Source organism: Podarcis muralis, chromosome 11 (assembly GCF_964188315.1).
Source record: "Podarcis muralis chromosome 11, rPodMur119.hap1.1, whole genome shotgun sequence".
In the NCBI taxonomy this organism is placed as follows: domain Eukaryota; kingdom Metazoa; phylum Chordata; class Lepidosauria; order Squamata; family Lacertidae; genus Podarcis; species Podarcis muralis.
Window position 1 is genome coordinate 65,938,991 of NC_135665.1, and position 27,145 is coordinate 65,966,135.

The 27,145-nt window shown below is 55.5% G+C and overlaps 2 protein-coding genes across 4 annotated transcripts; both read right to left on the reverse strand.

Moving 5' to 3' along the window:
* Positions 1-334: 334 nt before the first annotated feature.
* On the reverse strand, positions 335-15,085 carry PIGO (phosphatidylinositol glycan anchor biosynthesis class O). 2 transcript variants are annotated; one of them, XM_028748377.2, is made up of 11 exons: positions 14,901-15,085; positions 13,003-13,493; positions 11,517-11,660; positions 10,573-10,696; positions 9,659-9,818; positions 8,850-9,023; positions 7,230-8,739; positions 6,435-6,638; positions 5,679-5,872; positions 5,448-5,518; positions 335-4,658 (listed from the first exon to the last, which is right to left on the reverse strand). In XM_028748377.2, the coding sequence occupies exons 2-11, from the start codon at positions 13,490-13,492 to the stop codon at positions 4,529-4,531; spliced, it is 3,201 nt and encodes a 1,066-aa protein (XP_028604210.2). In that variant the 5' UTR covers position 13,493; positions 14,901-15,085; the 3' UTR covers positions 335-4,528. The 2 variants fall into 2 exon arrangements, with proteins under 2 accessions (XP_028604210.2, XP_028604211.2); XM_028748378.2 differs by having other exon boundaries at positions 14,897-15,085.
* Positions 15,086-16,783: 1,698 nt separating this feature from the next.
* On the reverse strand, positions 16,784-26,334 carry STOML2 (stomatin like 2). Of its 2 annotated transcripts, none has more exons than XM_028748384.2 (10): positions 26,226-26,334; positions 24,742-24,894; positions 23,136-23,235; positions 22,576-22,634; positions 22,192-22,293; positions 21,494-21,628; positions 20,647-20,791; positions 19,918-19,997; positions 18,176-18,304; positions 16,784-17,036 (listed from the first exon to the last, which is right to left on the reverse strand). In XM_028748384.2, exons 1-10 carry the CDS (start codon positions 26,277-26,279, stop codon positions 16,884-16,886), a joined length of 1,110 nt encoding a protein of 369 aa, XP_028604217.2. In that variant the 5' UTR covers positions 26,280-26,334; the 3' UTR covers positions 16,784-16,883. The 2 variants fall into 2 exon arrangements, with proteins under 2 accessions (XP_028604217.2, XP_077792719.1); XM_077936593.1 differs by having other exon boundaries at positions 24,742-24,889; positions 26,226-26,285.
* Between the last annotated feature and the right edge of the window lie 811 nt (positions 26,335-27,145).

Sequence of the window (27,145 nt, forward strand, 5' to 3'; positions counted from 1 at the left end):
TGCAGGAGCAACAAGGTTCGGAGCTGGTTGCAAAAACGGAACGCTGGCAGAAGATGGCACTGCCCACTTTGAGAGGGGCCTTGACTTACAAGGAATAATACAGTTGTTGCAGACTCCGGGGGGGGGGGGGCAAATAAAACTTACTGCCTTTCCCACCCCAGCAGGTTCCTTCCTTTGGCCCCTGAGCACCCCATTCTCCAACACGGTTTAGTCTCAGGCTCACTTGCAGCCCCCCCCCATTCATCGGCCCCTCTTTCATCACTAGAATGCATACACTTCCTTCCTTCCTCCCCACCCAGGTACAGATCTTTGTTTATTTCAACAAAGAGGCAACTTTCCATCGTTTGGGATCAGACATTTTATTTACAGCAGTTTTAGAGCCAGCCCTGGCACATGTCTCCCCTTTCAACCTTGTGCACCGAAAACCCTTTTCTTAAAAAAAGCACTTCCAACACCTGCTTTTGACCCTCCCCCAAGGAAGCTAACAGGATGACTATTCAGCATAAAAGGACCAACTCAGAACTACTTGCTCGTGGGTTTTGGTTTCATATTGCAGAAACAAAAAAGAAGCTGCAGAGTTATTCTATGCAAAGCCACTCCTTTCCTTGGTCTTCCCATAAAACATACCCTAAGAGGTAGGCCAGGGTACACCCAGTTTTGCACGTCAGGATAGAGAGGCACATAAGGTGAAAACACTTGCCCAAGGCAATAATGGTTCCAGCGGGGAGAGACTACGGACCGTGGCCTGGTCTCCCTCAGAGGCAGGAACGGGCCAAATAAAGGCACTGGAGGGTCTGTAACTACTCTCAGTCTTCTGCTACCCTTCCAGATCTGAGAACTCTAGTATGGATGGCTCCTGCTAGGAATCTATAAGTAAAGTGACCATGTGCAGGATGGGCAGGAATAAGCCCACCTCCAGCTCAGAACGAGAGATGTCCCTGGTCTGAGCCACAGAAGCTCCTGGCAACCTGCTAAGTGAGATTTGTACATATCTGTGGGGAGGACAAAACCCACAGGGCTGGCTATTTATTTGTGGGTGCTTCCTTAACACTAGAATACACCAGAGCATTTTACAGAGAAGGAACAAGTATTGTGGCATGTAGCAGCAGAACTGCAGGTAGAAAGCCCCCAGGTCCTCTAAGGGAGAATTATCTATATACTATGAAACAAACATCAGAAAATCCAGGATATAAAAACACATAAGTATTTCTCTTTTGCTTTTATAGCCCAAGAAAGAACACAGGCCCTCACGGATGGTTTCAAATGTCTGAACGTAATTCCTTCCCATTTGAAAAGCAGCACTTCGGATTTTGAAGCCCAGATTTTCTGACATACTACTTCATAGTAAAAGCAACTGCCCCTTAGGAGACTGGGTGCCAAGATCTCATCAGCTGGTTCCTCCAACTTGCAGCTCACAGTTCCCTCTAACAGTAGATGAAGCAAGCCATCACCTGTAGAAATTCTGGCTCTTTCAGTGCAATGTAAGGAAAACCTGGCCGCCAGATCAGGCCAAAGGGAGCCCATCTAGAGCCCTTGCCTATTGTGATGCCCCAGCAAGTGGCATTCAGAGGCATTTACTGCCCCAATCCTGGAGGTAGTGTATCGTAACGAGTAACCACTGAAACTCTTTGTACGACTTCTGTTCTTTTTAAGCAAAAGCCAACAGTGCTAACCTTGAGTAATTTCAAACCAAACAGCTGTGAAATCATGGATGGAGAAGGATGCTGACGAGAGCAGTAATTCATGTTTAATGAGCCTGGATCTGCCCCTGCATGGAAATGGTGGGTACTAAACTTCAGAGCAAGTGCTCAGAGCAGACAAACTGGGCGGCTGGGGCTACTTAGGGGACACTTAAGAATACTGACTGATCAGGGGTTGCAAGGAAGCAGGCATGTGAAATTTGAAGCTAAGCCCCAGACATCTGCAAAACGGCAAGAGATGCCAGGAAGAAACCTCTTGGATTGTGCCGAGTTTGGGGCAGAAAAATGTACTGGCTTGGCCTCTCAGGTTCTCAGGACCAGATCCCAGGTCTCAGGGAAGCTTCAGCTAATGAGGCTTTTTAAGGCACCAATTCTGTGTAGAGAGGGAGAAGCAGCCAACACACCTGGGCTGGCAGGCAAGGCTGAAAGTCTCGCTAGCATTGCTTTACTGGGCAAGAAAAGCCAGAGAGAATGCATAGAGTTTGAGGGGGCTGGAGAAGGTCAGGCCCCCCACCAGCCCCACCTGTTTGCCTGCAGCAGCCCCAACATAAAGCATGTCCACCACAAGCCTTTGCAACCACCTCATGGAAGTCGTTCCCTGTGCACTGTGTAAGCTTGCCATAAAAATGAATGTATCTTCCATGACACAAGAACACAGAAGCGTAGCAGCATTAGGGTCACTCCCGTGGCTCAAATACCCTGAAGCAGCCGAGAAAACAGACAATGATAACAGACATCAGAGGAAGGTGTTGACAATTGGGAGTTGCGTCCTCCGTTTTCCGAGGTATGGTAAGGCAGAGCAAAACAAAGATCAGGGATGTCTTAGCACGGCCAAATCTTGCAGCGTTCAGTGGTACAACTGCTCCGCTGCTTCCAGGCGCCTGTCCATTCCACATCCACTGTGACGAGTTCCCTGGGCTAAGGCTGCTGCTACACCATCCATCCATCACAAGGAAGCAGCATCCAGCAGGCCAAGTGGTCCCCGCTTGAGCAGCCTCACATGCTCAATGCAAAGCTGACTCCTTGAAGGCATTGAAGAAAACTCAAAATGGGACTCTGGACACAACTCCCCTCTTCCCATGCAGATCCTCTGAAGGCAGCCCCACCAACCCACATCTTTGAAAGGCAACCCATCTCTGTTTTAGCCAAAGCAAGACCCAACAACCTTCTCAAGGGAGACCAAGCGGCAGAGCAGGAATCCAGCCTGCCAAGTCCTTGACAGAACATGGATTCTGAAGCAACAAACAGAAAGTCAGAGCAGATTCATTTGATGACTCCTTTGCTAACAAGCCCAAAGGGAGGAAGAGATGTAGCCAAGGATAAAGAGGGCCTCTCTTGCGTCCTCCTCCTGAGCACACAGCAGGTTCAGGCTAATCGTGGCTGGAAATGGCTCTTCCCAGGCCTTTCCCTTCAAGGAAGGGACCTTTGGGCTGCCAGTGAGGCCCAGAACAAGGGGTCTGTCCCCAAAGGAGGAGAAGCAGGGAGGTGGGTTCTGGCACCATGCGGAAGTGGCACTGAGTTACACAGAACACTACTGCAGGCATAAAAGCAGGGGCGGGGAGGCAGGCCGTGGCTCAGTGGGACAGGCACATGCTTCGCATGCAGTAGGTGTGGGATCTTCAGGTAGCAGACTCGGGCAGAAGTGACGAGGAAGGATGATCTACCTGAGGCCGGGAAAGCGTGTCTGTCTGAGCAGACAACACTGCCTGGGATGGACTGAGCAGCTTCCTTTGTTGCAAAGCCAGCGCAGGAAACTACCAGAACACCCAGCCAGAGGCTGCCAAGCGGCCATGCCAAATTTCACCTTGTGGAGAACTGGAACTCCAATTTTTTCTTTTTCAAAAGGCCAGATTCAGAAATCTGGAACTCAAAACAGAACCTAGTCTCAGCGACGAAATGAGACTTAGGCTTCAGCACCAAAAAGTTGAGGTTCTTCAAAACGTTGGGCCCCGAAAGAACTTCTGGCCAGTGCTGGGGGCCACCCAGGTGCCTGCAACCAAGGAGGGTGTTCTGTTCCTGCTGCAGCCTTGGTCCTTGAAGGAGAATGAACCTTTTCTGCACCGACAGGGCTTTGAGCAAAAACCACAGACCAATCAAGCCTTTCTGAAGGTGCCACCAGCCACCAGTTAGAAACAGCAGCAGCATTTAGTCCTCAAAGAGCAGTCCAAGCAAGACCTTCCTCGGGTTGGCAAAGAATCCGTTGGCAGTCAGCTCGGAGGGTGCTTTTTCCTGGTCCAGAATCTGGCCTCTCCAGCTCAGGGCATGGATTTCCCTTTCTGCCATTCCCAAGAGGTGCCCACAGCCTTTCCCCACCCCCCACCCCCGCGTGCAGCTGCTCAGACTCCAGACTCATGAAGGAACCAAGGAGAAGCAAGTAAGTCACCCGCAAGAGCGATGCCCACGGATCTGGATCTCAGCTGCACACGGCCGTAAGTGTTCTCTTTGGAAACAAAAGCAGCTCCCTCTGCATTTCTCTCCCCACACTCACAGACCAAAAGGGCCACTCCCCAGTGATTCACTGGCGACCCACAAGCTGTGAGTGGCAAGTGAGATCAGGGTGTCTCTTTGGAGCGTGGGAAGGCTCTTTCTGCAAAACAAAAGACCCGGCAACCGCCACCAAGCTGAAGACTCATCTCCCCCCCCCCCCCCCCGCTCTGTCACTGGCAAATGGAGCTCCAAGCCCCGCAGGAAAACCCAGGTGGGGGAGACCAGAGAGCGATGGCTCAGCCCACTGAGTTGTGGGCAGTGCGAGAATCTCCCCAAGGCTCTCTCTGCGGTCGCGGGGGGGGGGGGGGCACTGCCAGAAGGTCCCTCTTCCTCCTCTCATGCTACCTGGACTGAGCAAGGATGAGCTGCTTGAACCAGAGGCTGACGGCGCAGTCCACCCGCATCACCAGGCCGATGCCCAGCAGGAGGAAGAGGCTGCTCACCATGAAGCCCAGCGCTTCAAAGAGGAACCTGAAAGCAGAACAGAAGCCCCAGGTGAGGAAAGTACCGCAAAGGCTCCACAGGAGGCGCTCTGCATGCGAGAGGCCCCAATTTTAAGCCCTGAGGGAAGAGGGGCACACTGAGAGGGGGGGCAGCTAGTGAAGACACTACAGGGGCAACTGGCCTAACTCAGGGGCAAGTCAACTACTCATTTCTGTGCTGGGTGGTAGGGCTAAGCGATATATCGTCCAAAACCGCTTTGAAGTCCTTATCATGATACTGGTTTCATAATTTTTGACCTGGCAATATATTGGGAATCATGATGTGTGCATGTGCTATGCAAAAATCACAAGGTGGGAAAAACCCTGAAGCCGGCCAATGCGTCTCTCGATTCCTGCAGCCCCCGTTAACTGCCAGGTCAGCGCTTTCTCTTTCTGAATAGTATTGAATGGAAGAATCTTATGTTGTTTCTGTCACTGTCTTTGTTTTGTCTTTTTCCTTTTCTTCTGTTTGTTTCATTTTATATATATATGTAGAGATGTACAGTTATTAAGTCTGATATTATTTGTTTTCTGTAGTGGTTATTAATGCATGTGTCTTATCTATGTGTTTATTTGTATATTTGAAATAAAAAAATAATACAAAAGAGAGAGAGAGAGAGCAGCCTACAGCTGACAGAACTCTAACTCAGACCACCCTTTTCCCATCCAGCCTTGCAACTCTGCCCGGCAGCCCTGGGCTCTGAAACACCCAACCCTTTCCCTGCCAGCACACGGAGGGGACTGAGCTCCAGAGCCACAGGACACTTGCCCAACTTACTTGGGGGCAAACACCTTCCAGACCATAAGGTGCCTTCTGAGGATGATCGCTGCCAAGACACAAGCCAGAATCTATGGGGGAAAGAAAAGGAGTTCAGGCTGCAGGTAAACCTCCTGGCGTTCATTCACTGTATCCTCACATGCACAGCCCACCAGTCCCCATCGCCACCTCTCCCTCCCTCCTCTCTCTGGCTTGCAGAAAAAGGCCTCCCCCGGTGTTTCAGGCACATACCTGAACCCCCAGAACAAGCAGGTACTTGAGCCCCAGCTGCAGAAGCGCTGCTGAAAACTTCTCTGGGGCTTCCCGGAGCCTCATCTCCATCATCTGCTCCTCCCTGTCTGGAGGTTCTGCCTTCGACTTCTTGCCCTTGGAGGCGGTGGGCATTTCACAGACAAACGGCCAAAGCAGAAGCAAAGGGCAGCCGGCTACCTCAAGGAAAGGAGGAGGAAGAGAGAGGGGTCACTGGAGAGAATGCCGGGGACCACCAGCTGATGGAACCCAGAGGAAAGAAAGGGCAAGAAGATAAATCCCTCTAAATCAGTGCTTCCCAAACTGTTTCGGGGGCCCACCCACTTGGTTCCATCAACGCAGCCCCAGCACCTGCTACCCTGCCTATAAAAAGCATTATTCAGAATAGTGTTTTGCACAGTCCACTCAGGAAGAAAATAACACAGTACAATTCAAAACAGTAACAATTAATTGCAAATTCATTCAGAATCCAAGTAAAACTATTCAGTTTAATTAATTCAACGAAACTGATGAGCTTGATCCAAGGATATCAGCTTTTTGAAGTCAGGTAGCCATTTACACCTCTTTGCCCCCCCCCCCTTAGGAAACCCCAGCGCCCCCGCCAATACCGCCCACTTTGGAAACCACTGTGCTAAACAATCCCTGGGGGGATTATGCCCCCCCCTTCACCATTCACGCTCTGCTGTGGCAAGCTCAGAGAAAGAGTCTTGGGGCCTTTCCGGGAGGCAGCGGACTCACCTGCAAAGAGGATGTGGGAGGCGAAGGTGTTGGCCCCAACCAGGAGCGCCGGCAGCAGGTTGGTTTCATGCCCCTGCTGGAAGCCGACAAAGGCTGCGTTCCAGTGGATGGCTGGGAAGACTGGCTGGTGGCCTGTGGCATAGAAGAACTGGGCGGCAGCGAGAGCCCAGGCGATGAGGGCGTACCAGGGCACCACGAAGGGATCTGGGGTGGGAGGATGAGAACCGTCAGGGCCAGCAAGGAACCCCTGGAGACACAACGCGGCAGAGCTTCCGCAGCGGGAACCAGAATTACGTTCAACTAACCCACCCCACCAGTGCAAGGATTTCCACTTGCCTGGCGAGACTCCCCCCTCCCCTGCCAGAGGTCCCCAAGTGTCTTGGGGCAACCACCCTCCTCCCCTCAATTCCATAAACTCGTCCCCACCTTTTAAAGAGAGTTATTCAGAATAGCTGTTTGCATGCCCCACTGAAGAAGATAACAAGACAAAATTCAAAATTCTGATAGTAAATTGCACATTTATGCAAAATGCAATGGAAAGGTCCCATTGCGCAAGCAGAAATCCCTGGTCTCCCTGGTCCTAGTCTGCCTTGCTTTGCAGTTTCTGTGGCCTCCTCCCGCTCCCCTCTTCCCGGGGACCTCCCCTGCAGATTCCTAGGGCACCATTATGCCTTAACAGCTGGGCTATGTTTAGCTTCTGCCATTTCCCTGAGAGCGAAGCCCTTCCTGGAAGAGGACGCTGTTGACAGCCCTGACTGAGGAGGAGCGGAGATCCAGGGCCGTGCCCTTACTCACCGGCCTGCGAGGAGGAGAGCGCCACGGCGCAGGCGTGCATCCAGAGCAGCGCGAAGGCCTCAAGGAAGAGCAGCAGGAAGGCCAGGCTGAGCCGCTCGCTGTGCAGCGTCATGAAGAGGAAGCCCAGCAGGGCCAGGCAGATGAGGAGCGCGGCCGAGTAGACGCTGCCCAGCCCGTAGGCGGCCACCGTGGCCCTGCCGCCCGACTTGGCCTCGTCCAGGCGGCTCTTCAGGGACTGCTGCATGCGCCGGTAGAGCTGGGGGATGACGTGCTGGAGCTCCGCCTGGGAGCTGGGCGAGACGATGGGGGCCTCGGCCGGCTCCCGGCTGTCGCGCACAAAGACGGTGACGGGGTCCCAGAGGACCAGCAGGAGCCCCACCAGCACCAGGCCGAAGATCCCCTGGGGGAAGGCCACCAGGGCCAGCTGCACCCAGGCGTGCAGCTTGACCAGGGCCTCCTCGGCCCCGGAGGTGATGGCCCAGTAGCCCCCCACGCAGATGGCCAGCAGCGGGAAGCCCCAGCGCACAAAGAGCACCGGGGCGCTGGGGCTGTTGAGGTTGCCGTAGTGGCGCAGCCAGCGCCGCACGCCCCAGGCCAGGAGGGCCAGCACGGCCAGGCAGAGGAGGTAGCAGGAGTTCTTGGCCCCCGGGTCCTGGAGGCTGGAGAGCGGGGCCAGGAGCGGCGAGGAGCGGCAGCAGGGGGTCTCCTCGCGGCACTGCCGGAAGAGCGCCGAGAGGCGGGCGCAGGCGAGGACCACGCCCAGCAGCCCCAGCAGCCGCAGGGCCGGGGGGGAGCCGCCCTCCAGCCGCCCCTCCCAGTGCAGGCGCAGCACCAGCAGCAGCACCAGCGAGGCCAGCAGGAAGGGCGCCACCTGCGCCTCGGCCACCACGAAGCTGTCTGAGAGCATGGCGCCGCAGCGAGCCAGCAGGATGCCTCCGGGCAGGCCCAGCCCCGATGCCCGCAGCCTCTGCCTCAGGCTGGTGCCCGCAGAGGGAGAACAAGCGCTGGCCGCGTGGCTCCTCCACGGCCGCTTGGCCCAGCAGTGCCAGAAGAAGCCGCACTGGGAGGCCACAGCTCCCCAGGAGGAGAGCAGGACAAGGTCCGCAGCGGCCCAGCCAAGGAGGTGAGCCAGGCCTGGCAAGGTCACCCCCACCACACCCCAGAGGACGGGGTAGAGGAGGAGGCGGCGGTAGGAGAAGCTCAGGCCTGAGGCCACCCTGGAGGCAACGTAGCACAGCACACAGGAAGACGTCAGCAGGGCGCAGCCAGCCAGCATGCGGGCCGGGTGGAACCGGGCCCAGGACTCGGCGCAGACGGCCCTCGCCTCCTGCAGATAGCGCCGGAAGCGGCCCCGGAGGTGCTCCAGGTGAGGCAGAGCAGGGGCCCCCGGCTGGGCGGAGAGCTGCTTGTGCTCCTCCACGGCAGCAGAGAAGAGGTCCTGGAGCCGCCGCAGCTTCTCCACCGAGATGTCCTGGGCTGCCCGCGAGTAGGAGCGCAGGAAGCGGTCGACCTGCAACGCCAAGCGTCTCCGTCACTGAGCGCAGGAACACTCAAGGGGTGGGGTAGGCTGGACTCTAAGGAGCCTTTCACCTCAAGATCCAGCCGCCGAGCTCCTCTTACCTGCCGGGCGTTGATGCTGTATGCCTCCAGCTGGGCGAGGAGCGAGGAGGCAGCGCCGCCCTCTGTGGCAAACAGCTCAGCCATCACTTCCCCGATGTTGCTGTAGGGCACCGGCACCCCCAGCAGCAGGGCCAGCGTGGGGACCAGGTTCACCTGCGGGACGGTCTCTGGCTCCTGGAGAGAGGGAGAAAGCGAGGGGTCCGGCTGCTGAAGGGCAGGGAGAACAGCACCTCGTGGGGACTCCAGGACCCCACCCACCCACAGCAGGCAAGCAGCACCAGGAGCACAGGAAGCCGCCTGGTACAGAATCAGACCCTTGGGTCCCTCTGGCTCAGTTACGTCTACACTGACGGGCAGCAGTGGCTCTCCAGGGTTGCAAGTAGGAGCCTCTCCCATCCCGGCCTGGGGGTGCCACTGGGGATTGATCCTGGGGCTCCTGCACCCACGACGGAAGCCAAGCCACTGAGGCACAAGTCTTTTGCCTTCTCAAAAGCCTCCCACCTTCTCCCCCACCCAGCCAGCCAGAAAGAAGCTGGCAGGCAGCCATGGCCACACTCTTCAGCTCTAAAAGGTAACAAGCCTGAAAAAGAGCACCAATCTCCTTTCCAAAGCGCAACTGGCCAAGGGGTTATTTGCACCAGTTGCAACAAGCTCTCAGCCACCTAAGAACGTATTTTAGAGGCTGCTGGGTCCGGCTGATGGCCCACCTAGTCCAGCCTCCTTTCTCACAGTGGCTGACCAGATGCAAAAGGTGGGAAGGGAAAGATCCCAACAGAGAGAGAGAGAGCGCCTGCCTGCACCTGGCTTACCTGAGGTGGGTGGCTCTGGAACAGCTGGGCTTTGCTGTACACAAAGAGGGCTGCGTTGACCTCCTCTTCGCTGTCCCCTCCGTGGTCCCCGGTCCCCGTCATGCCGTGGTCCCCTGCTACCAGGAGCAGCGTGTCATTCGCCAGGTGGTCAACCAGTGACCTGTCCATCAACAACACGGGACTTCAGCCGCCTCCCTGTGCCAGCGGATGCCCCCCAGGGCAAAGTGGGTGGGCGCCAGCCATGTTGTTTAGGCAGGACCTTCAGGGGCGCCTGAGCCCAAATGCAGGTTTGGCGGGGGACTTTCTGACTCACAGCCTGCGATCCTCTCCTGCAGCAAACCAACTTAACTTCCAGGGTGCAGGTCCTGGGGCTCAAGGCCAGCTGCTTCCCTTCCTGGGAGGGCCAAGGCTCAAATCCTGGTTGGGGCAGCCTTGGCCAAGTGGCTCCAGTTCAAACTGCCTCCAGGGGGTCCTTCCGGGTCTGAATCAGAGGCTCATCCAAGAGCACTCTCGAAACAGCTTCTCTATATGGACCTCAAAAGCTAATGTTTAAAGGGACATTGACACAGCTGTCACCAACCTGGTGCCCTCCAGGTGCTCTGAACTACAACTCCCAGCAGAATCATGCTAGCAGGACCAAAATGTCTAGTGGGCGCCAGGTTGGCAAAGGGGCCCCTAACATAATGCAAACGTCCAAAGACCTTTGAGGTCCCCAAGCAGCTGGAGCCCAAAGCAGAGGAAGGAGAATGAAACAAGCAGGAGAACTCCCACTTCTGCCCCTCCCAGCGCTGGCCAGCACAATCCACGTTCCTCTGGAAGGCCCAGCTGCTGCTCATCCTGCTTCAGTCCTTGGCACACAATGGGCTGGTGCTGAGAAGCCAGGGGCACCCACATGACCCGAGAAACCAGCTCACCTGAGCATGTCGTTCATCTGCGAGAGCTTCTTGGCCATTTCGGGATGGTCTGGTCCATGCTTATGGCCACAGTGATCCACGCCCAAGAAGTGGGCAATCAGCAACTCCCACTCGCCACCATCGACTGTGCCACCACAGAGAAAGGGAGAGAGAGGAGGAGAAGCATGAAGACTTGCCCCTTCCGCTCTGAGAGGCAGCCAATGTTTCTTTCTTCTCTGGTGAACTTTACTGAGGGCTGAGAGGAAGAGCAGGAGCAGATTTCTCCCCCTCCCCCTTCAATGCACACCTTCAGATGTGCTCAGGGCCAGGCCTTGAAGACACAGGGAGGAGACAATGAGAGGCAGGCAAAAAGCCAGCAGACTTTTTAGACTTTGCTGCCAGCAGAGGGCAGGGGGGACAAAGGCTGGCGGAGCATGAGTGGCTTCTCATTGGAAAAACATCCACAAGGAAAGGATTCCATTGTGGGTGAAGAAATTCCATTCATGCAATTTGCAGAGCCCTGCTTAGTGCAAAACAAGTCATTTCAAAAACAAAATCCGAGGAGGCAGCGTACTTCCCTTTTTAAAGCTGACATAAATTCAAGACAAGGCAATCCATTTTGAAACAAGCGTTTTCCCATTCAAAACAGACTTTTAATTGTTCAGTGTTCCCCCTTTTGCAAAAACCAATTTTGAAGAACTCTTTAACAATTCACTTTAGAATTTATCTCCCTCAAGGATTCTGGCTGGCACAAGGGGACTCGAGCCACACCAGAGCCTGGAGCCTCCAAGGTCACATCACCCTTCAAGGTTATGGACGGAGAACGTGTAGGGCAGACGGAGGGCAGGCCACTCCCAGCAGGCCTCTCGCCCGGCTGCAAAGCGGCCCTGCCTGCTCCGCCTGTTTCCTCCAGCAACCTGGCATGAAAAGGGAGCCAAGAACTCAGGCCCGGGACAGCGGCTCACCTGTCTCATACAAATGCTGCAGGATTCCATCATCTACAGTGTGAAGATCCTTCACGTTGAACGAAGGGAAGAAGTACGAGCGGTGGAAGGCCTGGGGGAAGAGCCCGTCCCAGGTGTCGTCCCCCATGAACACCACTCTTTTCCCTGCAAGGGGGCGAGAATGAGAGAGGGGTGTTTAGAGCACAGAAATGGGCAGGTCACCAAGTTAGAGAGCCAAAACCTAGTCAGTGGAGCCCAGGAGCTCCAGGCTCTGCTTCTCTTGGTTCCTTTCTAGAGAGCTCAGGAAATCCATCCTCAGAGCCACCCAACCAGAACCTTCAAGGCCAAGAGGGATATGCACACAGCTCTCCTCCAGCTCAGGGAAACAGCATCACAGTCACTACAGATCAGCCCCTTTGAGCCGATAACACAGTGGTGCAGTTTCCACCTGACAAGAGTTTGAGTTTTCTAAAAAAAAATACATATGGGAAGAACTGAAAGCCACAGTCTGCTTTCCTTGAGGTGTTGAGGCAGCTTCAGCAAGCATATTGTTTATAGTTTCTATATTGTACATCACTTAAGAAATTTCTTTTAAAAATATTAAGCTATTTATAAATGTGTTAAACAAACAATCAACAATGACCGACACCGTTACACACATTTCACACCCACATTCTGCCTTGGTAGGGTAGCAAATGCAGCACAGTCAGACCCCCGCAACCTCTTGAGTTCTCCCTGCTGATTTGAGCTGGTGCTCAGTGTATGTAGCCACAAAAGAGGTCCCTGTCTGAACTTTTCTTCAAGCCACAAAGGCAAAAGTCCCCAGAATATATAAGACCACATCAAGAATTAGTTCACTGTCAGTTTTGCACTAATTTATTTTCCCACGCGTTTCTGCAGTAGCCTTTTCAGAGTAACCTGTCAGTCTGAAACATAACAGGGAACAAGTTGCTTTTGTACAACATCCCCGCCTAGCTGCTTTGGAGGCCATTTCCCCTCACCACAGGCAGCCAGGCAAGTGGCAATTGAGAAGCCTGGATGACATGCCATGAAGTCATATGCCCAGCCTAGAAGGATGGTTGGCCTACTCCCAGATCCGGCTACTGCCTCCAAATCACAAATATACACCACAGAGACCAGGGCCCTGGCTCTCACGTTCCACATGTCAAAGCAACCCTATCCGAAGTGGAGCCAATCTGAACTTGCCAGACGCTTCTTCCCAACCTCAAACATAAATCTGCCCGCTCTCAACTCCCAAGTCATAACCTACAAGGAAGCAGCACATGATGCAAGTCTACACCAGAAACATAAAGGGAACCATTTTGTCACTAGCACTTACAGGCTAAGTCCCGAGAGAAAATAAAAGAATAGGGAGAAGAGTGCATCTGAGGAAAAGGAAGGAAGAAATGAAGACGAAGAAAGCCCTTAGTCCACAACAGCTAGAATAAGAGAGGCAAGACATTCTGCAAAGAGCCTGCCCTCACTGCCCGCTTCTGGAGGCACCCACCGTTCTGCGCCAGCTGCCAGACCAAGTTGTCCTCCTGGATGGCGTAGGAGGCGAAGTTGCTGCCTGCGTCAATGAAGGTGGGCAGGGAGCCGGTGGTGATGCCCTTGATGCGCTGCATGGTGGTGGTGGGAGGGTCGGCCCGGAAGCGGAAGAGGCGGGCATGCAGGGGCTGCAGACTGGCCAGCTCGTGCAGGAAGCCCAGCTTGTTCTCATAAGGCCGCGGCTCCCGCCTGGAGGGGTCGTACTGGGCAAACTCAAACTTGAGGGCGTCGATGATGACGAGCACGGCTTTGGGGAAGCGCCTTGGCAGCCAGCAGGAGCCGAGGGGGGCCCTGGGCCCTGGCAGGGAGGCAGCTAGGGGGTCCGAGCAGCTGCTGCGGTTGGCCAGCTCCACGCGCATGAGCAGGAAGCCGCTGGTGAAGAGTCCGATGGCCGAGAAGAAGAGGAAGCAGGTCCAGGCGAGGAAGAGCAGCACTGGTACTCTCTGCATCCTGCGGGGAGGGGAGGGAGAAAGGACCGGTGAGCAGTGGGTGCCCCTCACACCCCTTGGGTGCTCAAAGTCTACCGGTCTCACCGGTGTTTTCGTAGCAACAAGCAGTATGGCCTGCGTAAGACGTAATATAACACAAACCATCGCCTGGGTGAAACATGAGATAAATGATGCATTGCTCTACGCCAGCAATCGCAGCAAGGTCAACTGCGATTGAGATGTAGATGGATGGGGTGCTCCAAGTCGATCAAAGGATTTTATGCAATCCTTTGCCAAAAAAGCTCAACTGCTCTGTTCAATCTTTCTCCCCAAAAGCTGAAGAAGTGAGGTTAAAGGTAAAGGTAAAGGTACCCCTGCCCGTACGGGCCAGTCTTGCCAGACTCTAGGGTTGTGCGCTCATCTCACTCTATAGGCCGGGAGCCAGTGCTGTCCGCAGACACTTCCGGGTCACGTGGCCAGCGTGACATCGCTGCTCTGGCGAGCCAGAGCCGCACACGGAACACCGTTTACCTTCCCGCTAGAAAGCGGTCCCTATTTATCTACTTGCACCCGAAGGTGCTTTCGAACTGCTAGGTTGGCAGGCGCTGGGACCGAGCAACGGGAGCGCACCCCGCCGCGGGGATTCGAACCGCCGACCATTCGATCGGCAAGTCCTAGGTGCTGAGGCTTTAACCCACAGCGCCACCTGCGTCCCGAAGAAGTGAGGTTACTCCCCACTAAAAGAGCTCAACACCTCTTGGCAATTGTTCCTAAAAAAAAGTTCAACAACTGTGGCCTTTCCCCATAAGAAAAGTTCAACAACTCTCTCCCTCCTAAAAAACAGCTCAGCAAATATGGGCAATGCCAATGGGTAGATCACTGCCTGTTTTATTATACTGGGAGTAGATCGCAGTCTCTAGAGAGTTGGACGTGCCTGCTCTACATCAACGGCCAAAGGCAGCCCCCCCCCCCCAAACTCGGCCCGCCAGCTGTTTTGGGACTACAACTCCCATCATCCCTAGCTAACAGGACCAGGGGTCGGGGATGCTGGGAATTGTAGTCCCAAAACACCTGGAGAGCCGAGTTTGGGGGCGCCGGGCGGGCGAGGGACCGGGGCTCCCTCCCTCCCTCCCCGGGCCGGCGGGGTGACCTTGGGCTGCCCCTCCCAGCTGCCTCCGCCGGGCTGCGGGTGTCGCTGCCAGGGCAAAGCCCTCCAGGGCGAGAAGACCCCCCCCCCCGGAGGAAGGCCAGGGCGGGAGAAACAGGCGAAAGGGCCCCCCCCCCCGGGAATCCTTTGGCCAAGGGACCCCGGCAGGCAGCCCTGGGCCCGAGGGGGGAGAGGCTGGGCCTGGGGGGGGGTCACCCCTCTGCCCACCCCCAGAACCGGGACCCACGGAAGAAGGGAGGGAGGGAGGGGGCCCCCACCTGCCTGCCTGCTGAGGGGGGCAGACTCCGCCGCCGCGCCCTTCCTCGGACTGGGCCCTCCTCTTCCTCGTCCGCCTGGCCCCCCGGAGGCCCGTTCGGGGCTGCGGCGGCCCCACCTGGCGGCCAGGTGCGCGTGGGAGCGGGGAGGGAGATCCAGGGCGGCCCTTCCGCCTCCCTTCCGGGAAAGGGCGGAAGCGGAGGCCAGCGAGAGGCGGGCCAGAGCGGCAGGAGGGCGCCCCCGCGCGGCCGGGAAGAGCCAGGCTGCTCCTGCGCCGGGAGGTGGCCCCTGCCATGTGGCCCCTGACTCACCCTCTGTGGGAGAGTTAAAAAACAAGCACACCTTTTTAAGCTCTCCCACATGGGAGGACACTCCAGCCTCTGCAGTATTTCCCTCGCCCTTTTCCGCACCTTTTGCAGCTCTGCAGCATCTTCCCCCAGGTTGTTGCTATTAGGATAAAAGGGGGGGGGGATTTGTGGGCCACCTTGAGCAACCTGGGGGGGAGGTGGGATATAGCTGCAGCAAAGAAATAACCCGACAGCAGCAGGTTTGTGTCATGTTGGTCCTCCATGTTCATATCCCGGAAGCTGCTCTTTACCCAGGACCTGGGATCCCTCCGAGTGACCAGAGATCTTCTTCCTGCCACTTCTCCTTCCGCAGTGGGCAGTTTTGGACAAGCACAAATGCAGCAGGGATGATTTGCTCATCAAAAAAGGTAAAGGGACCCCTGACCATTAGGTCCAGTCGTGGCCGACTCTGGGGTTGCGGCGCTCATCTCGCTTTCTTGGCCGAGGGAACCGGCGTACAGCTTCCAGGTAATGTGGCCAGCAGGACTAAGCCACTTCTGGCGAACCAGAGCAGCGCACGGAAACGCCGTTCACCTTCCTGCTGGAGTGTTACCTATTTATCTACTTGCACTTGACGTGCTTTTGAACTGCTAGGTTGGCAGGAGCAGGGACCGAGCAACGGGAGCTCACCCCATCACGGGGATTCGAACCGCCGACCTTCTTATCTGCAAGTCCTAGGCTCTGTGGTTTAACCCACAGCGCCACCCGCGTCCCTTTTGCTTATCAAAGGTCCCCCTTATTCTACCCATGTACTGAAACTGGGTTCAATGATCGAGCTTGCATTTAACTTTGTGGCCCGATTGCTTTAGTGGCTGTTTGTGGTGTGGCATTTCTAAATTTCCTAGTAGGATGGAAAGGTAGTGCAGGAGAGGGGCTCAGAGATACTGAAGTCAAGAAGACGTCCTGAGAACAGCGACAACAGGCAGCTCAGCACTCTGCGAAGTTCTTGTGTCCCTGAACCTCTCCCTTCACCTCCAGCTGAGCCAACAGGGACTGAAGCCCGTTTCCCTTTTGTGACGGTGCATCAACACTTTCACTGGGCGCTTCTTGTCCACTCCAACCTCGAGTTCAAGGCTAGCTCACACCAATAGATATTCCCCACCATGGCTAGAAAACCTGGGTGGGAGTGGATGGCAGGTCCTATAGCAGAGAGCACTCAGGATGTGGCCCACTGGATGGCACCAAGGAGAGAGGCACAGCAGGGTTGCCAGTGAGCAGCAGGCCTCTTCCCCAAGCAGACTGTGCTCTGCCAGGACCTGGTCATGGTGTGATGAGGAGCTCCAGCTGCCATGCAGAGCTCGCCCTCAATGGCTGGCGAACAATAACCAAGACCCTTTGTCCCGAAACCACTAGCCTCACAGCACCCCAACTCTTCCTGGGCACCAATGGGGCACGGACAGTTTCCTGCCAAATTCCTCTGCAGGTTATTTGCGCCCTCCTCAGGATTTGGGGCCGATGAGCCCAGGGCCTTCATCCTCGTGTGGTTGAAAATCCCAGTCCGAGACAAGAGAGGTTCCCCCCCAGAAAAAGGGGAGACGCTGGTTCCTGGCCATCTCCTTTTATTACATGATTAAATCCAAATTAGAAAATAAACCAAAGAGGGGAAGGACAAGAGTCCAAGGGCAGGGGGCGGGCTTCTCCGTTAGCTGGTGCTCGGCTGCTGCTCCTGCTCAGTGTACTCTATGCTTGGGGACGGAGGCGGAGGAGGGGCCTGGAGGGCGGGGGGAGCTGTGGCTTCCACAGAGGCTGCCTTGGTGGGTTGGGGTTTGCTCAGGGAGCCATAGATTCCCATTGCCTGGAGAGAGAAAAGAGGGAGGGAGGGAGAGGTCAGAGCCCCTCAACACAGCACATGGAATGGATCACACAACACAGAAGTAGATGGAAGGATCTGCCCTCACTCTACCCAGCAACCCAGACTGTGGGCAGTTTTGCATTCTGCAAGAGGACCTCGCCATACTAGCCTTCCCCCCAAGGGGAAATGGAGCCTAGGAGTGGATGACCACACACCGATTATGCCGGGGGTCAGATCAGAAGCAGGCTCAACTTGCAGGCCCAAAGTCAATCGTTGCTTCCCAGCACTGCAAGGCCCCTGCTCCACTAAACAGCTGGATCATAGGCAGAGTTTGGGCTCCTGAAGGGCACCAGCTTCAATAATAATAATAATAATAACAACAATTTATTATTTATACCCCGCCCATCTGGCTTGGTTTCCCCAGCCACTCTGGGCAGCTTCCAACAGAATATTAAAATACAATAACCTATTAAACATTAAAAGCTTCCCTGTATAGGGCTGCTTTCAGATGTCTTCTAAAAGTCTGGTAGTTGTTCTTCCCTTTGACATCTGGTTGGAGGGCATTCCACAGGGCGGGCGCCACTACCGAGAAGGCCCTCTGCCTGGTTCCCTGTCACTTGGCTTCTCGCAGGGAGGGAACCGCCAGAAGGCCCTCGGAGCTGGACCTCAGTGTCCGGGCTGAACGATCGGGGTGGAGACGCTCCTTCAGATATACTGGACTGAGGCCGTTTAGGGCTTTAAAGATCAGCACCAACATGTTGAATTATGCTTGGAAACATTCTGAGAGTCAATGTAGGTCTTTCAAGACCGGTGTAATATGGTGTGAGAAGCGCCCAGCTCTGATGGGATCAGGCTGCAAGATGCCTAATGGAGCCTCCTGACCCGAGGTGAGGCGTTCCTTCCACCAGATACTTCCTTTGTTCCTACCTCCCCAACCCCTGGCCAACAAGGAATCTGCTGAATTCTTGCAACCTTAGAAGCCTTAAGCGGCTATTGTTTCATCTGCACGCAAGGATCTTTTGCTCTTGCGGTGTTTGACCCAATCTCCTTCCTTATTGGACTGCACCCCTGCAAGCTCCTGCCCTCCACTGGTGCCAGCGGATCCCAATCTGTCCGCCTGCCTCCTGGCACACCAAACTCACCTGGGCAACCATGCTGGACATGTCTCCCGTGCTGGATGGCAGAAGAATGGTGTTGGACTCTTTTGCCAGCTTGGAGAAGGCAGCCACGTACTGCTCAGCCACAGAGAGAGAAGCTGCACTGTTGCCGTTCTGGGAGGGAGAGAGGAGAGGAAGTGAGATGGTACAAAGACGCAGGAAAGAAAGACCGGGGGGAGGAGGAAGAGAGGGAGAGAAATGTCCCAGAATGGGGCTCTCCTCCTCCAGCTTGCTTGGTGTCGAATAGAATAAAGGTACCCCTGCCCATACGGGCCAGTCTTGACAGACTCTAGGGTTGTGCGCTCATCTCACTCTACAGGCCGGGAGCCAGCGCTGTCCGCAGACACTTCCAGGTCACATGGCCAGTGTGACGAAGCTACTCTGGCGAGCCAGCGCAGCACACAGAACGCCGTTTACCTTCCCGCTGGTAAGCGGTCCCTATTTATCTACTTGCACCCAAAGGTGCTTTCAAACTGCTAGGTTGGCAGGCGCTGGGACCGAACTACGGGAGTGCACCCCGCCGCGGGGATTCGAACCGCCGACCATGTAATCGGCAAGTCCTAGGCGCTGAGGTTTTACCCACAGCGCCACCCGCGTCCCGGTGTCGAATAGAATAGAATTTATTATTTATACCCCGCCCATCTGGCTGGGTTTCCCCAGCCACTCTGGGCGGCTTCCAACAAAGTATTAAAATACAGTAGTCTGTTAAACATTGAAAGCTTCCCTAAACAGGGCTGCCTTCAGATGTCTTCTAAAAGTCTGGTAGTTGTTTTTCTCTTTGACATCTGGTGGGAGGGTGTTCCACAGGGCGGGCGCCACTACCGAGAAGGCCCTCTGCCTGGTTCCCTATAGCTTGGCTTCTCGCAGTGAGGGAACCACCAGAAGGCCCTCGGAGCTGGACCTCAGTGTCCAGGCAGAACAATGGGGGTGGAGACGCTCCTTCAGGTATACTGGACCAAGGCCGTTTAGGGCTTTAAAAATCAGCACCAACACTTTGAATTGTGCTCGGAAACGTACAGGGAGCCAATGTAGGTCTTTCAAGACTGGTGTTATGTGGTCTCGGTGGCCGCTCCCAGTCACCAGTCTAGCTGCTGCATTCTGGATTAATTGCAGTTTCCGGGTCACCTTCAAAGGGAGCCCCACGTAGAGCGCATTGCAGTAGTCCAAGCGAGAGATAACCAGAGCATGCACCACTCTGGCCAGACAGTCCGCGGACACGGAGAGTCTCATCCTGCGTTCCAGATGGAGCTGATAAACAGCTCCCCAGGATACAGAATTGACCTGCGCCTCCATGGACAGCTGTGAGTCCAAAATGACTCCCAGGCTGCACACCTGCTCCTTTAGGGGCACAGTGACCCCCATTCAGGACCAGGGAGTCCTCCACACCCGCCCACCCCCTGTCCCCCCAAGAACAGTACTTCTGGCGTGACAGAGGACACCATTTCTGAGGGATGAGGAAGGACCAAATCAAGTCCCTATCCATTTGCTTTGCAACCCAAGCACTTCAATCTCCTCTTGCCCAGACGAAAGACAACAAGGCAGGCCATTCTTAGGCTCCGGAGGGGCCTGGCACATCTCCTTCCTCCAAAGGAGCCCAGGGTGGCCACTTAGCCAGAAGTTGGCTGCAAGGCCTTAGGAGAGCCGCTCCAAGCTGACACCAAGCGGAAACGCCCTCCCAAGGGGTCTCCCCAGGCAGGTGCTTCCCTTGAGACCACCCCCTCCATCACCTGCTGTGCCAGAGCAGCTGCCACGACTCGGATCGCTTCTGCTTTGGCCTGAGCCTTCACCAGAATGGCACTGGCTTCCCCTGGGAAAGGAAGAAAAGGGCGGTCAGGCAGGTTCAGGGGAGCCCCAAAGAACATGAAACCCCACCCTCCGACTCAGTTCACAGCACAAGCAGTGCAGTGACTTCCTTTCACCAGGACCCCTTCCCCAATTACTCCAGACACTTCCCCGGGTGTAGGAGCTAGGAAGGAAATGAGGCAACCTCCCCAAACCATCTGGAAAGAAGCCCCAGTTCCCAAGGAGTGGGTGATATCCAAGCACAAATAGGAGAAAGGGGCATCTCCTATGGGTCAGAGTTCTGCTGGACCACGGGGAACAATGCCGTCTTTGGTGGGTCGGGATCTGGCATCCTTTGCACAAGCAGCATCCTCCAAAATCCCACCTCTGTATTTCACAGCAGGTTTCTAGATCTCAAGGCAGATATCCTCCTTCAGGGATGAAGTGTCATGCCTGCCCCACAGGACGGCCCTCTATTCCTTGGCCGAGACTCCTGGCTGTTTCCCGCTGTACATTTATCCTTTGCTCACGTTTCACCTCCTGCCCCTCATCCATTCCTCCCACAAGCACCAGCACCAGAGGCTCTGAGTTATGGGGCAGAGGAGAAGGGAGGCAGCCTCAGAGGTCTCCCTGCCCTGCTCTGCCTTTAACCGGGAGAGGCCTCCCTAGGTTACCGGAAGCCTGGTTGATCTGCTCGGCCTTCTCCGCCTCCGAGGCCAGGATCTGAGCTTGCTTCCTCCCCTCGGCCACGTTGATGGCCGACTCCCGGGTCCCTTCTGACTCCAGCACGGTTGCCCGCTTGCGTCTCTCGGCCTCCACCTGGAAGGGAAAGCGCTGCCTGGTGAGAGACCCGCCAACCTCCTGGCAGAAAAGCCGTGCGACCCTAAAGAGGAGCCCCAAGGCACACAGAGATCTTCACTCCCAGGATCGATGGCTCCCACATCACAGGCAAAAAAGTCCTGCGTTCCAGAGCCTGCGAGGACGGTACCCACGCCAGGGAGAGGGAAAAGCAGCTGGGAAGCATCGCCAGGACAGACTGCAGAGTCCCGTTCCCAGTCCTCAGCAAGATCAGAGAAAACAAGCTGGACCACGGGCGGAGGAGGCAGAGGGAATGGCAGTCTGCCCCCAGCCTCAATAGAAAGAAAACAGAAAGAAAAGGAGAAGCAAGAAGTGGTAGAAGACATCAGGAAAAATGAAAGAGAATTATATAAGAGACCAGATGATGCGGAAATAAAGAGAAATATTAAAATACTACAGTCACAATATTCTATGATAATAAATGAAGAAATGGAATGGAAATTAAGATTAATGAAACAGAGAAATTTTGAGTTTGCTAACAAGCCAGGCAAATTACTGGCTCGGCAGCTAAAGAAAAAAGAATGTGAAAGGACAATTAATCAAATCATAATTGGGGACAAAATAATAAGTAACCCTAAGGAAACTGAAAAAAGATTTGCGCAATTTTATAAAGAACTCCATAAAGAAGTTCGACCCAGAGAGGCTTCCAAGGGCCCAGCTGACCTGCATCTGCATGGACTCCTTGACGCGAGGGGGAACGTGGATGTCCTTGATCTCGTAGCGCAGGCACCGGATACCCCAGTAGTCTGAAGCCTGGTTGATGGCGTCCACGATGCTGGCGTTGAGGTTTTCACGCTCCTGAGTGGGGAAGTGTGGGGTCAGCGAGGGGGACAGCAAAGGAAGCTGCCTGCTTTGCCCCAGGCCAGCCACCACCTGCTCTGACCGGCAGCAACGCCTCTCCGGAGTCCTGGGCAGGGAAGGACTTTCCTCTCCACCCCTGACCCTTTTCAGATGCTGGTGGCTGAACCCAGGACCGGCTGCAGGCAAAGTATGAGCTCAACCATGGATTCTTTCCCAGGCCTGGCTGTTCTCCAGCCCTCGCTGCCTGGGTGCTCTCACCAGCCAGAGGACCTGGCGAAGCAAAGCCTGTGCCCCAGATTCCTCAAAGCAGGCGAGCACCCCCACTTCACCCAAGCCGTGCCACACAGGGCACCTGCAGCACACCTGAACCTCCTCGTATCATGCAGTTTCCACACCCTGCAAGCTTTCTCTGCAGCTCCCCCAGAAACCCAGTCTGCCGCCCCTCCTGTTATACAGCCCTGGTCTGCCGCAGAACTCTGGCCCGCCCACTTCTACCCCCCAGTGCCAGATACACACCCCAGACCTCACTAGCCCCCCCCCCCCCGCTTCCCGTGTCTCACCCGAAAGACTTTATCGAGGGTGAGCTTGCCCAGCTCAGACCTCATGGTGGTCTGGGCAAGCTGGGTGACGGCGTATTCGGGGTCCTCCACTCCGTAACTGGCCTAGAGGGGAAAAGGAGGAGGCAGAGGGATGGAACAGGAAGGCAGCACTGGCTGCCTGACACTCCCAGGGCCAAGGACAAAGGGAAAGGCCTCGCCCCCTCCTGGCCCCAGAAGACGACAGAAAGCTCAGCAGCCACCCCCCTTCTTGGCCTCTCAGCTGCGCACCCCCAAACATGCACAAGGGTTACAAGAGCTGCCGAGATGGGGGGTGGAATCCTTTGCTGTGTCCCAGAGGGGCTCCTGGCTTCATTAGGCCACAGTCAGTTTCCAGGAAGGTAGTACCTTGTAGGGGTCCATGACTCGCAAGTAGAGGACACCGTCGATCTGAAGGGTGACATTGTCTGGAAGGAAACAAGGAACAATTTCATGAGAACAAGGCAGAGGGCCCACCGCCCACGATGAAGATACAGAGAAGGCCCAACAGCAGGGGAACCAGGCAGCAAAAGACCTTCGCTCAAGCAAGTGCGGGTACAAGCAAGAGTTTTCCCAACCAAATAGCAAAGGTCCTTCCAACACAGAGAACAGAAAGTCTAGGCCTCCCTTTGTTTGGAGAAGGGTTAAGAACCAGCCAATTGCTCTACAGGCATCTGGTCAATACTTTCTGAGGTAGACCGATTCAATTTACAAAGGCCTTGGATGAACACAGACAGACAAAGCTCTGCCTTCACACATGTAACTATGCAAAGGAAAACTAAAGAACCCGGGTTACCCAGCACTGGCAAGGAGGTTTTGCTGGCCTGGACAGAGATGGACCACCCCACAAATTACCCACTCCAGGGCGGCCCCCAACTCAGCCCGGCCCGGCCCTTCCACTCCTTGCCTCCCCAGCCAAATCTTCTCACCAAGGGTAACAGCCGACTGCTCTGGCACATTGATGACGATTTCCTTGAGGCTTTGCACGTAGCGGATGCGGTCGAGAAGCGGGATGAGGAAGTTCAGCCCCTGGCAAAAAGGGTTAGCAAAGGGGAAAGTATTTCTTCAGAACATTCATATCTTTCCCCATGCAACTGGTTGTTCCAGATTGCTGAATTACCTGAAAGCTGAGCTTACGTTTTACACTGCTGTAAACCAGGGGAGTTCAGACCCTGTGGCCCTGTATGCCAGTTTGGTCCCTAGGATTAATTTAAGGTGCTCACGCTAGTGTTTAAAGCCCTGAATGACTTAGGTGCCAAATATCTGAAAGGTGGCCTCCATCCCTACGAACCTTCTCAGGTGTTAAGTGCAGCAAAGGGAGTTTCTTGGTAGTTCCATCACCCTCAAAAGTGCAACGAATGGTGACCTGGGAACAGGGTTTCTCTGTAGCAGCCCCTCGGTTGTAGAATCCCCTCACAGTAGTGCATCTAGAATCTGTCATATAGCTTTTTCCATAAGCCAAAGAAACCTCTTTATGCTACCTTTTGACACTTACAATATTTTTGTGGGACTCACCTCTTCAGTTTTGTTTAGTCGATACTATGCTGCGTTTGCTTGGAATTGTTTTAATTGCTTACTTTCCCATCACATGGATGCAGCTGATCAATCCCACGTAAGTTTCCTGTTAAAAACCTTTGAAGATGCTATTTCGAGGCTGAACGGGGGGGGGGGGGTATTTTTGACAGGAAATAACACTGAAGAGTGAACTTCAGTGCAAGACACTGTCCCTGGAGCTATTTCTTTCTTTTTTTAATGTCTGGGTAAAGGTAAAGGTAAAGGGACCCCTGACCGTTAGGTCCAGTCGTGGCCGACTGGTTGTGGCGCTCATCTCGCTTTATTGGCCGAGGGAGCCGGTGTACAGCTTCTGGGTCATGTGGCCAGCAGGACAAAGCCGCTTCTGGCGAACCAGAGCAGCACACGGAAACGCCATTTACCTTCTCGCCGGAGCGGTACCTATTTATCTACTTGCACTTTGACGTGCTTTCGAACTGCTAGGTTGGCAGGAGCACGGACCCAGCAACGGGAGCTCACCCCGTCACGGGGATTCGAACCACTGACCTTCTGATCAACAAGTCCTAGCCTTTGTGGTTTAACCCACAGCACCACCCGCGTCCCTTTAATGTCTGGGAGAAACCATCAAATGGTAAATATGTTAACTGTGTCGTCTAACCTAATTTCAGCATTTGTTTGTCTTTAAAGGCGCTACAGGACCCTTTACTTTAGTTAACAATGACCTCAATCTCCACTACCAGCCCAACCTGCACTTTCTACTTTCATCCAACGCCAGGCAACACACTCTGCTTCCCTCTTTTCCTTCCTTTCCCTCCTTCAGAAGAGGGGCCTCCATTTTGGCAGTCCTGTGAGGTTTTTGGTCCATTTCTCTACATAGGAAAGCCAAGGACACCCTAACTCTTAAAACTTGTAAGCTGGACTGCTGTTAAAACCCAGCTGGCACCCCACTGGTTCCTTAAAAGTCTCCCTTTGCAGATCCACACCCCCCACACCCCGATTGCTGAAAGCAGGACTGTTCCTTACTGGCTCCAGGATGCGATGGAACTTGCCCATCCGCTCCACCACCCAGGCTTCCTGCTGGGGCACAAAGAGGACCACCGTGTTCATAGGGAGGCTGGAGGACCATCTCTGAGGCACTCTGGCCAGCCACACTGCGGGCACCGGCCGCCTGCTGCTCTGCAAAGACATTGGGGGGGGGGAGTCTGAGAGGGTGCAGAGAGAAGACTCCACCAGCTGTTGGGAGAAAACGCCAGGGAGCACACAGAGGTATGTGAATGTGCCACCCCAAAGCTTCAGGCAAGTTTTGGCACGAGTTGCCCCATTTTAGGACCCACCTTATATTTTTAGGGTTGCTTCAAATTGCTTTCAATACTGTGCTTTAATGCTGCAACCCACCCTGGGACCTTAGGGTGAAGGGTGGGTAATATTCTTGCCTTTCTAGCCCACCTTTTTCTCCAAGGGGCTCAAGGTGGCATATACTTCGCCTCCCGTTTAATAACCACTTCAACCCCGTGTGGTAGGCTAGGCTGAGAGGAAGCAGCCAAGCCCCAAGGTCACCCCCAGAGGTCTTAATGGCCGAGTGAGGGCGATGTGAACCTTTGCCAGGCCACAGTCCAACACTAACCGCTGCATCCCTAAACAAACAATAAAAAGCGGGTTTAGAAAAGCAAGATCGGCCAGGACCCTTCCCCTAAGACCTACCACCTTCTCAGCCCCCCCAGCCACTGCTCTATGCCTCCCTCGAGGAGACACCCAGTTGGGGGAGGGATAAGGAATCTCCACCTCTGCCCCCTCTGACTGCCCCACTCCCACCGGCTCCAGAGAAGGAGTCCCACAGCTCTGCCTCCCCCCAGCCCACCCACCCCCCCACCTGCAGCCTTTCCTAACCCCCTCCTCCAATGCCTCTCCTGTCTGCTTTTATTGGAGACCCTGAGGATCCTCCAGCCCAACTCCAGCGAACAGATCAGGCTTCCTCAACCTCGGCCCTCCAGACGTTTTGGGACTACAACTCCCATCATCCCTAGCTAACAGGCTCAGTGGTCAGGGATGATGGGAGTTGTAGTCCCAAAACATCTGGAGGGCCGAGTTTGCCCATGCCTGTTTGAAACGCACCCAAGATTAATTCAGCAAGCGATTTGCGCAGAAGCGAGACGGCGCTAGTTACGCCATATACAAAACAGACCCCACCATCCAGCCACGGCCCACCAACTCCCATCATCCCTGGCTAGCAGGGCCAGTGGTCAGGGATGATGGGAGTTGTAGTCCCAAAACATCTGGAGGGCTGAGGCTGAGGAAGCCTGGGCTAGATCCATGGAGATCTCAGAGGCGAAGAATATGTTTTCGAGACAGAGGCATAAAGTGAAGGGAGTGGAGCTCCGCCCCGACCCCCCAAGCCCGGCTAGGGTTGCAGGGCAGGGTCTCTGCCCCGAGGAAGCAGCAGAGGCAGGAGCAGCGAGGCCCCCTTTCCCCGGGGGGGTCCCCCACCCCCTTCCTTCCCCCTCGCCCACCTCCCGGAGGAGCAGCCCCCGCGCGACCCCCCGCGCCGCCCGCAGCGCCAGCATCTCGCCCTCGCCGCCTCGCCGCCTCGATCGCCCCGCTCTGCGCACGCGCCGCCGCCGGAAGCCGGTCCGGCCCCGAAAGCCTTCCGCCCGGCCCGGGAAAGAGGGGCGGCCAAGGCGCAGCGCCGGCTCCCGTGCGACTCCGGCGGCACCTGGCGCGCGGGGGCGGGGAGGACCTCGGCGCGGCCTCCTCTGGCTCGGCCCGCCGGGAGAGGCGTCTCTTAGGGGAAGGGAGAAACGGGGCGAGGAACTGCGCCGCCTCCGCCCCCAGTCCCTCGCTCTCGCCCCGCACATGGCGGCGGAGGCGCCGAGCCTGCTGCGAAGGGGAACCGGACGTTGATTGCCTCGCTGCGCGGGGAGGAGAAAGGGCCGGCCGCGCGGGAGCGAAGCAGGTCACCTGCGGAACTCCCTGCCACGGGAGGCCGGGCACCTTCACGGAGGAGGCGGGCGGGGGCTGGATTACGGGGTCTCACATATGTTTCTTTCTTCTGTTTTGTATATGGCATAACTAACGCCGTCTCGCTTCTGTACAAATTGCTTGCTGAATTCATCCTGTGGGCTTTTCAAACAGGCACAGGCAAACTCGGCCCGCCAGATGTTTTGGGACTACAACTTCCATCATCCCTGACCACTGAGCCTGTTAGCTAGGGATGATGGGAGTTGTAGTCCCAAAACATCTGGAGGGCTGAGTTTGCCTATGCCTGTTTGAAAAGAAGGCTGGTTTCTGTCTTGGCTCTTGCAAATGAATCTGTCAAGAGCTTATGGTCCCAAACACTGCTATCTGCTCTTTGAAGTAGCCTAAGTCAGGGGTGGGACGCGGGTGGCGCTGTGGGTAAAAGCCTCAGCGCCTAGGGCTTGCCGATCGAAAG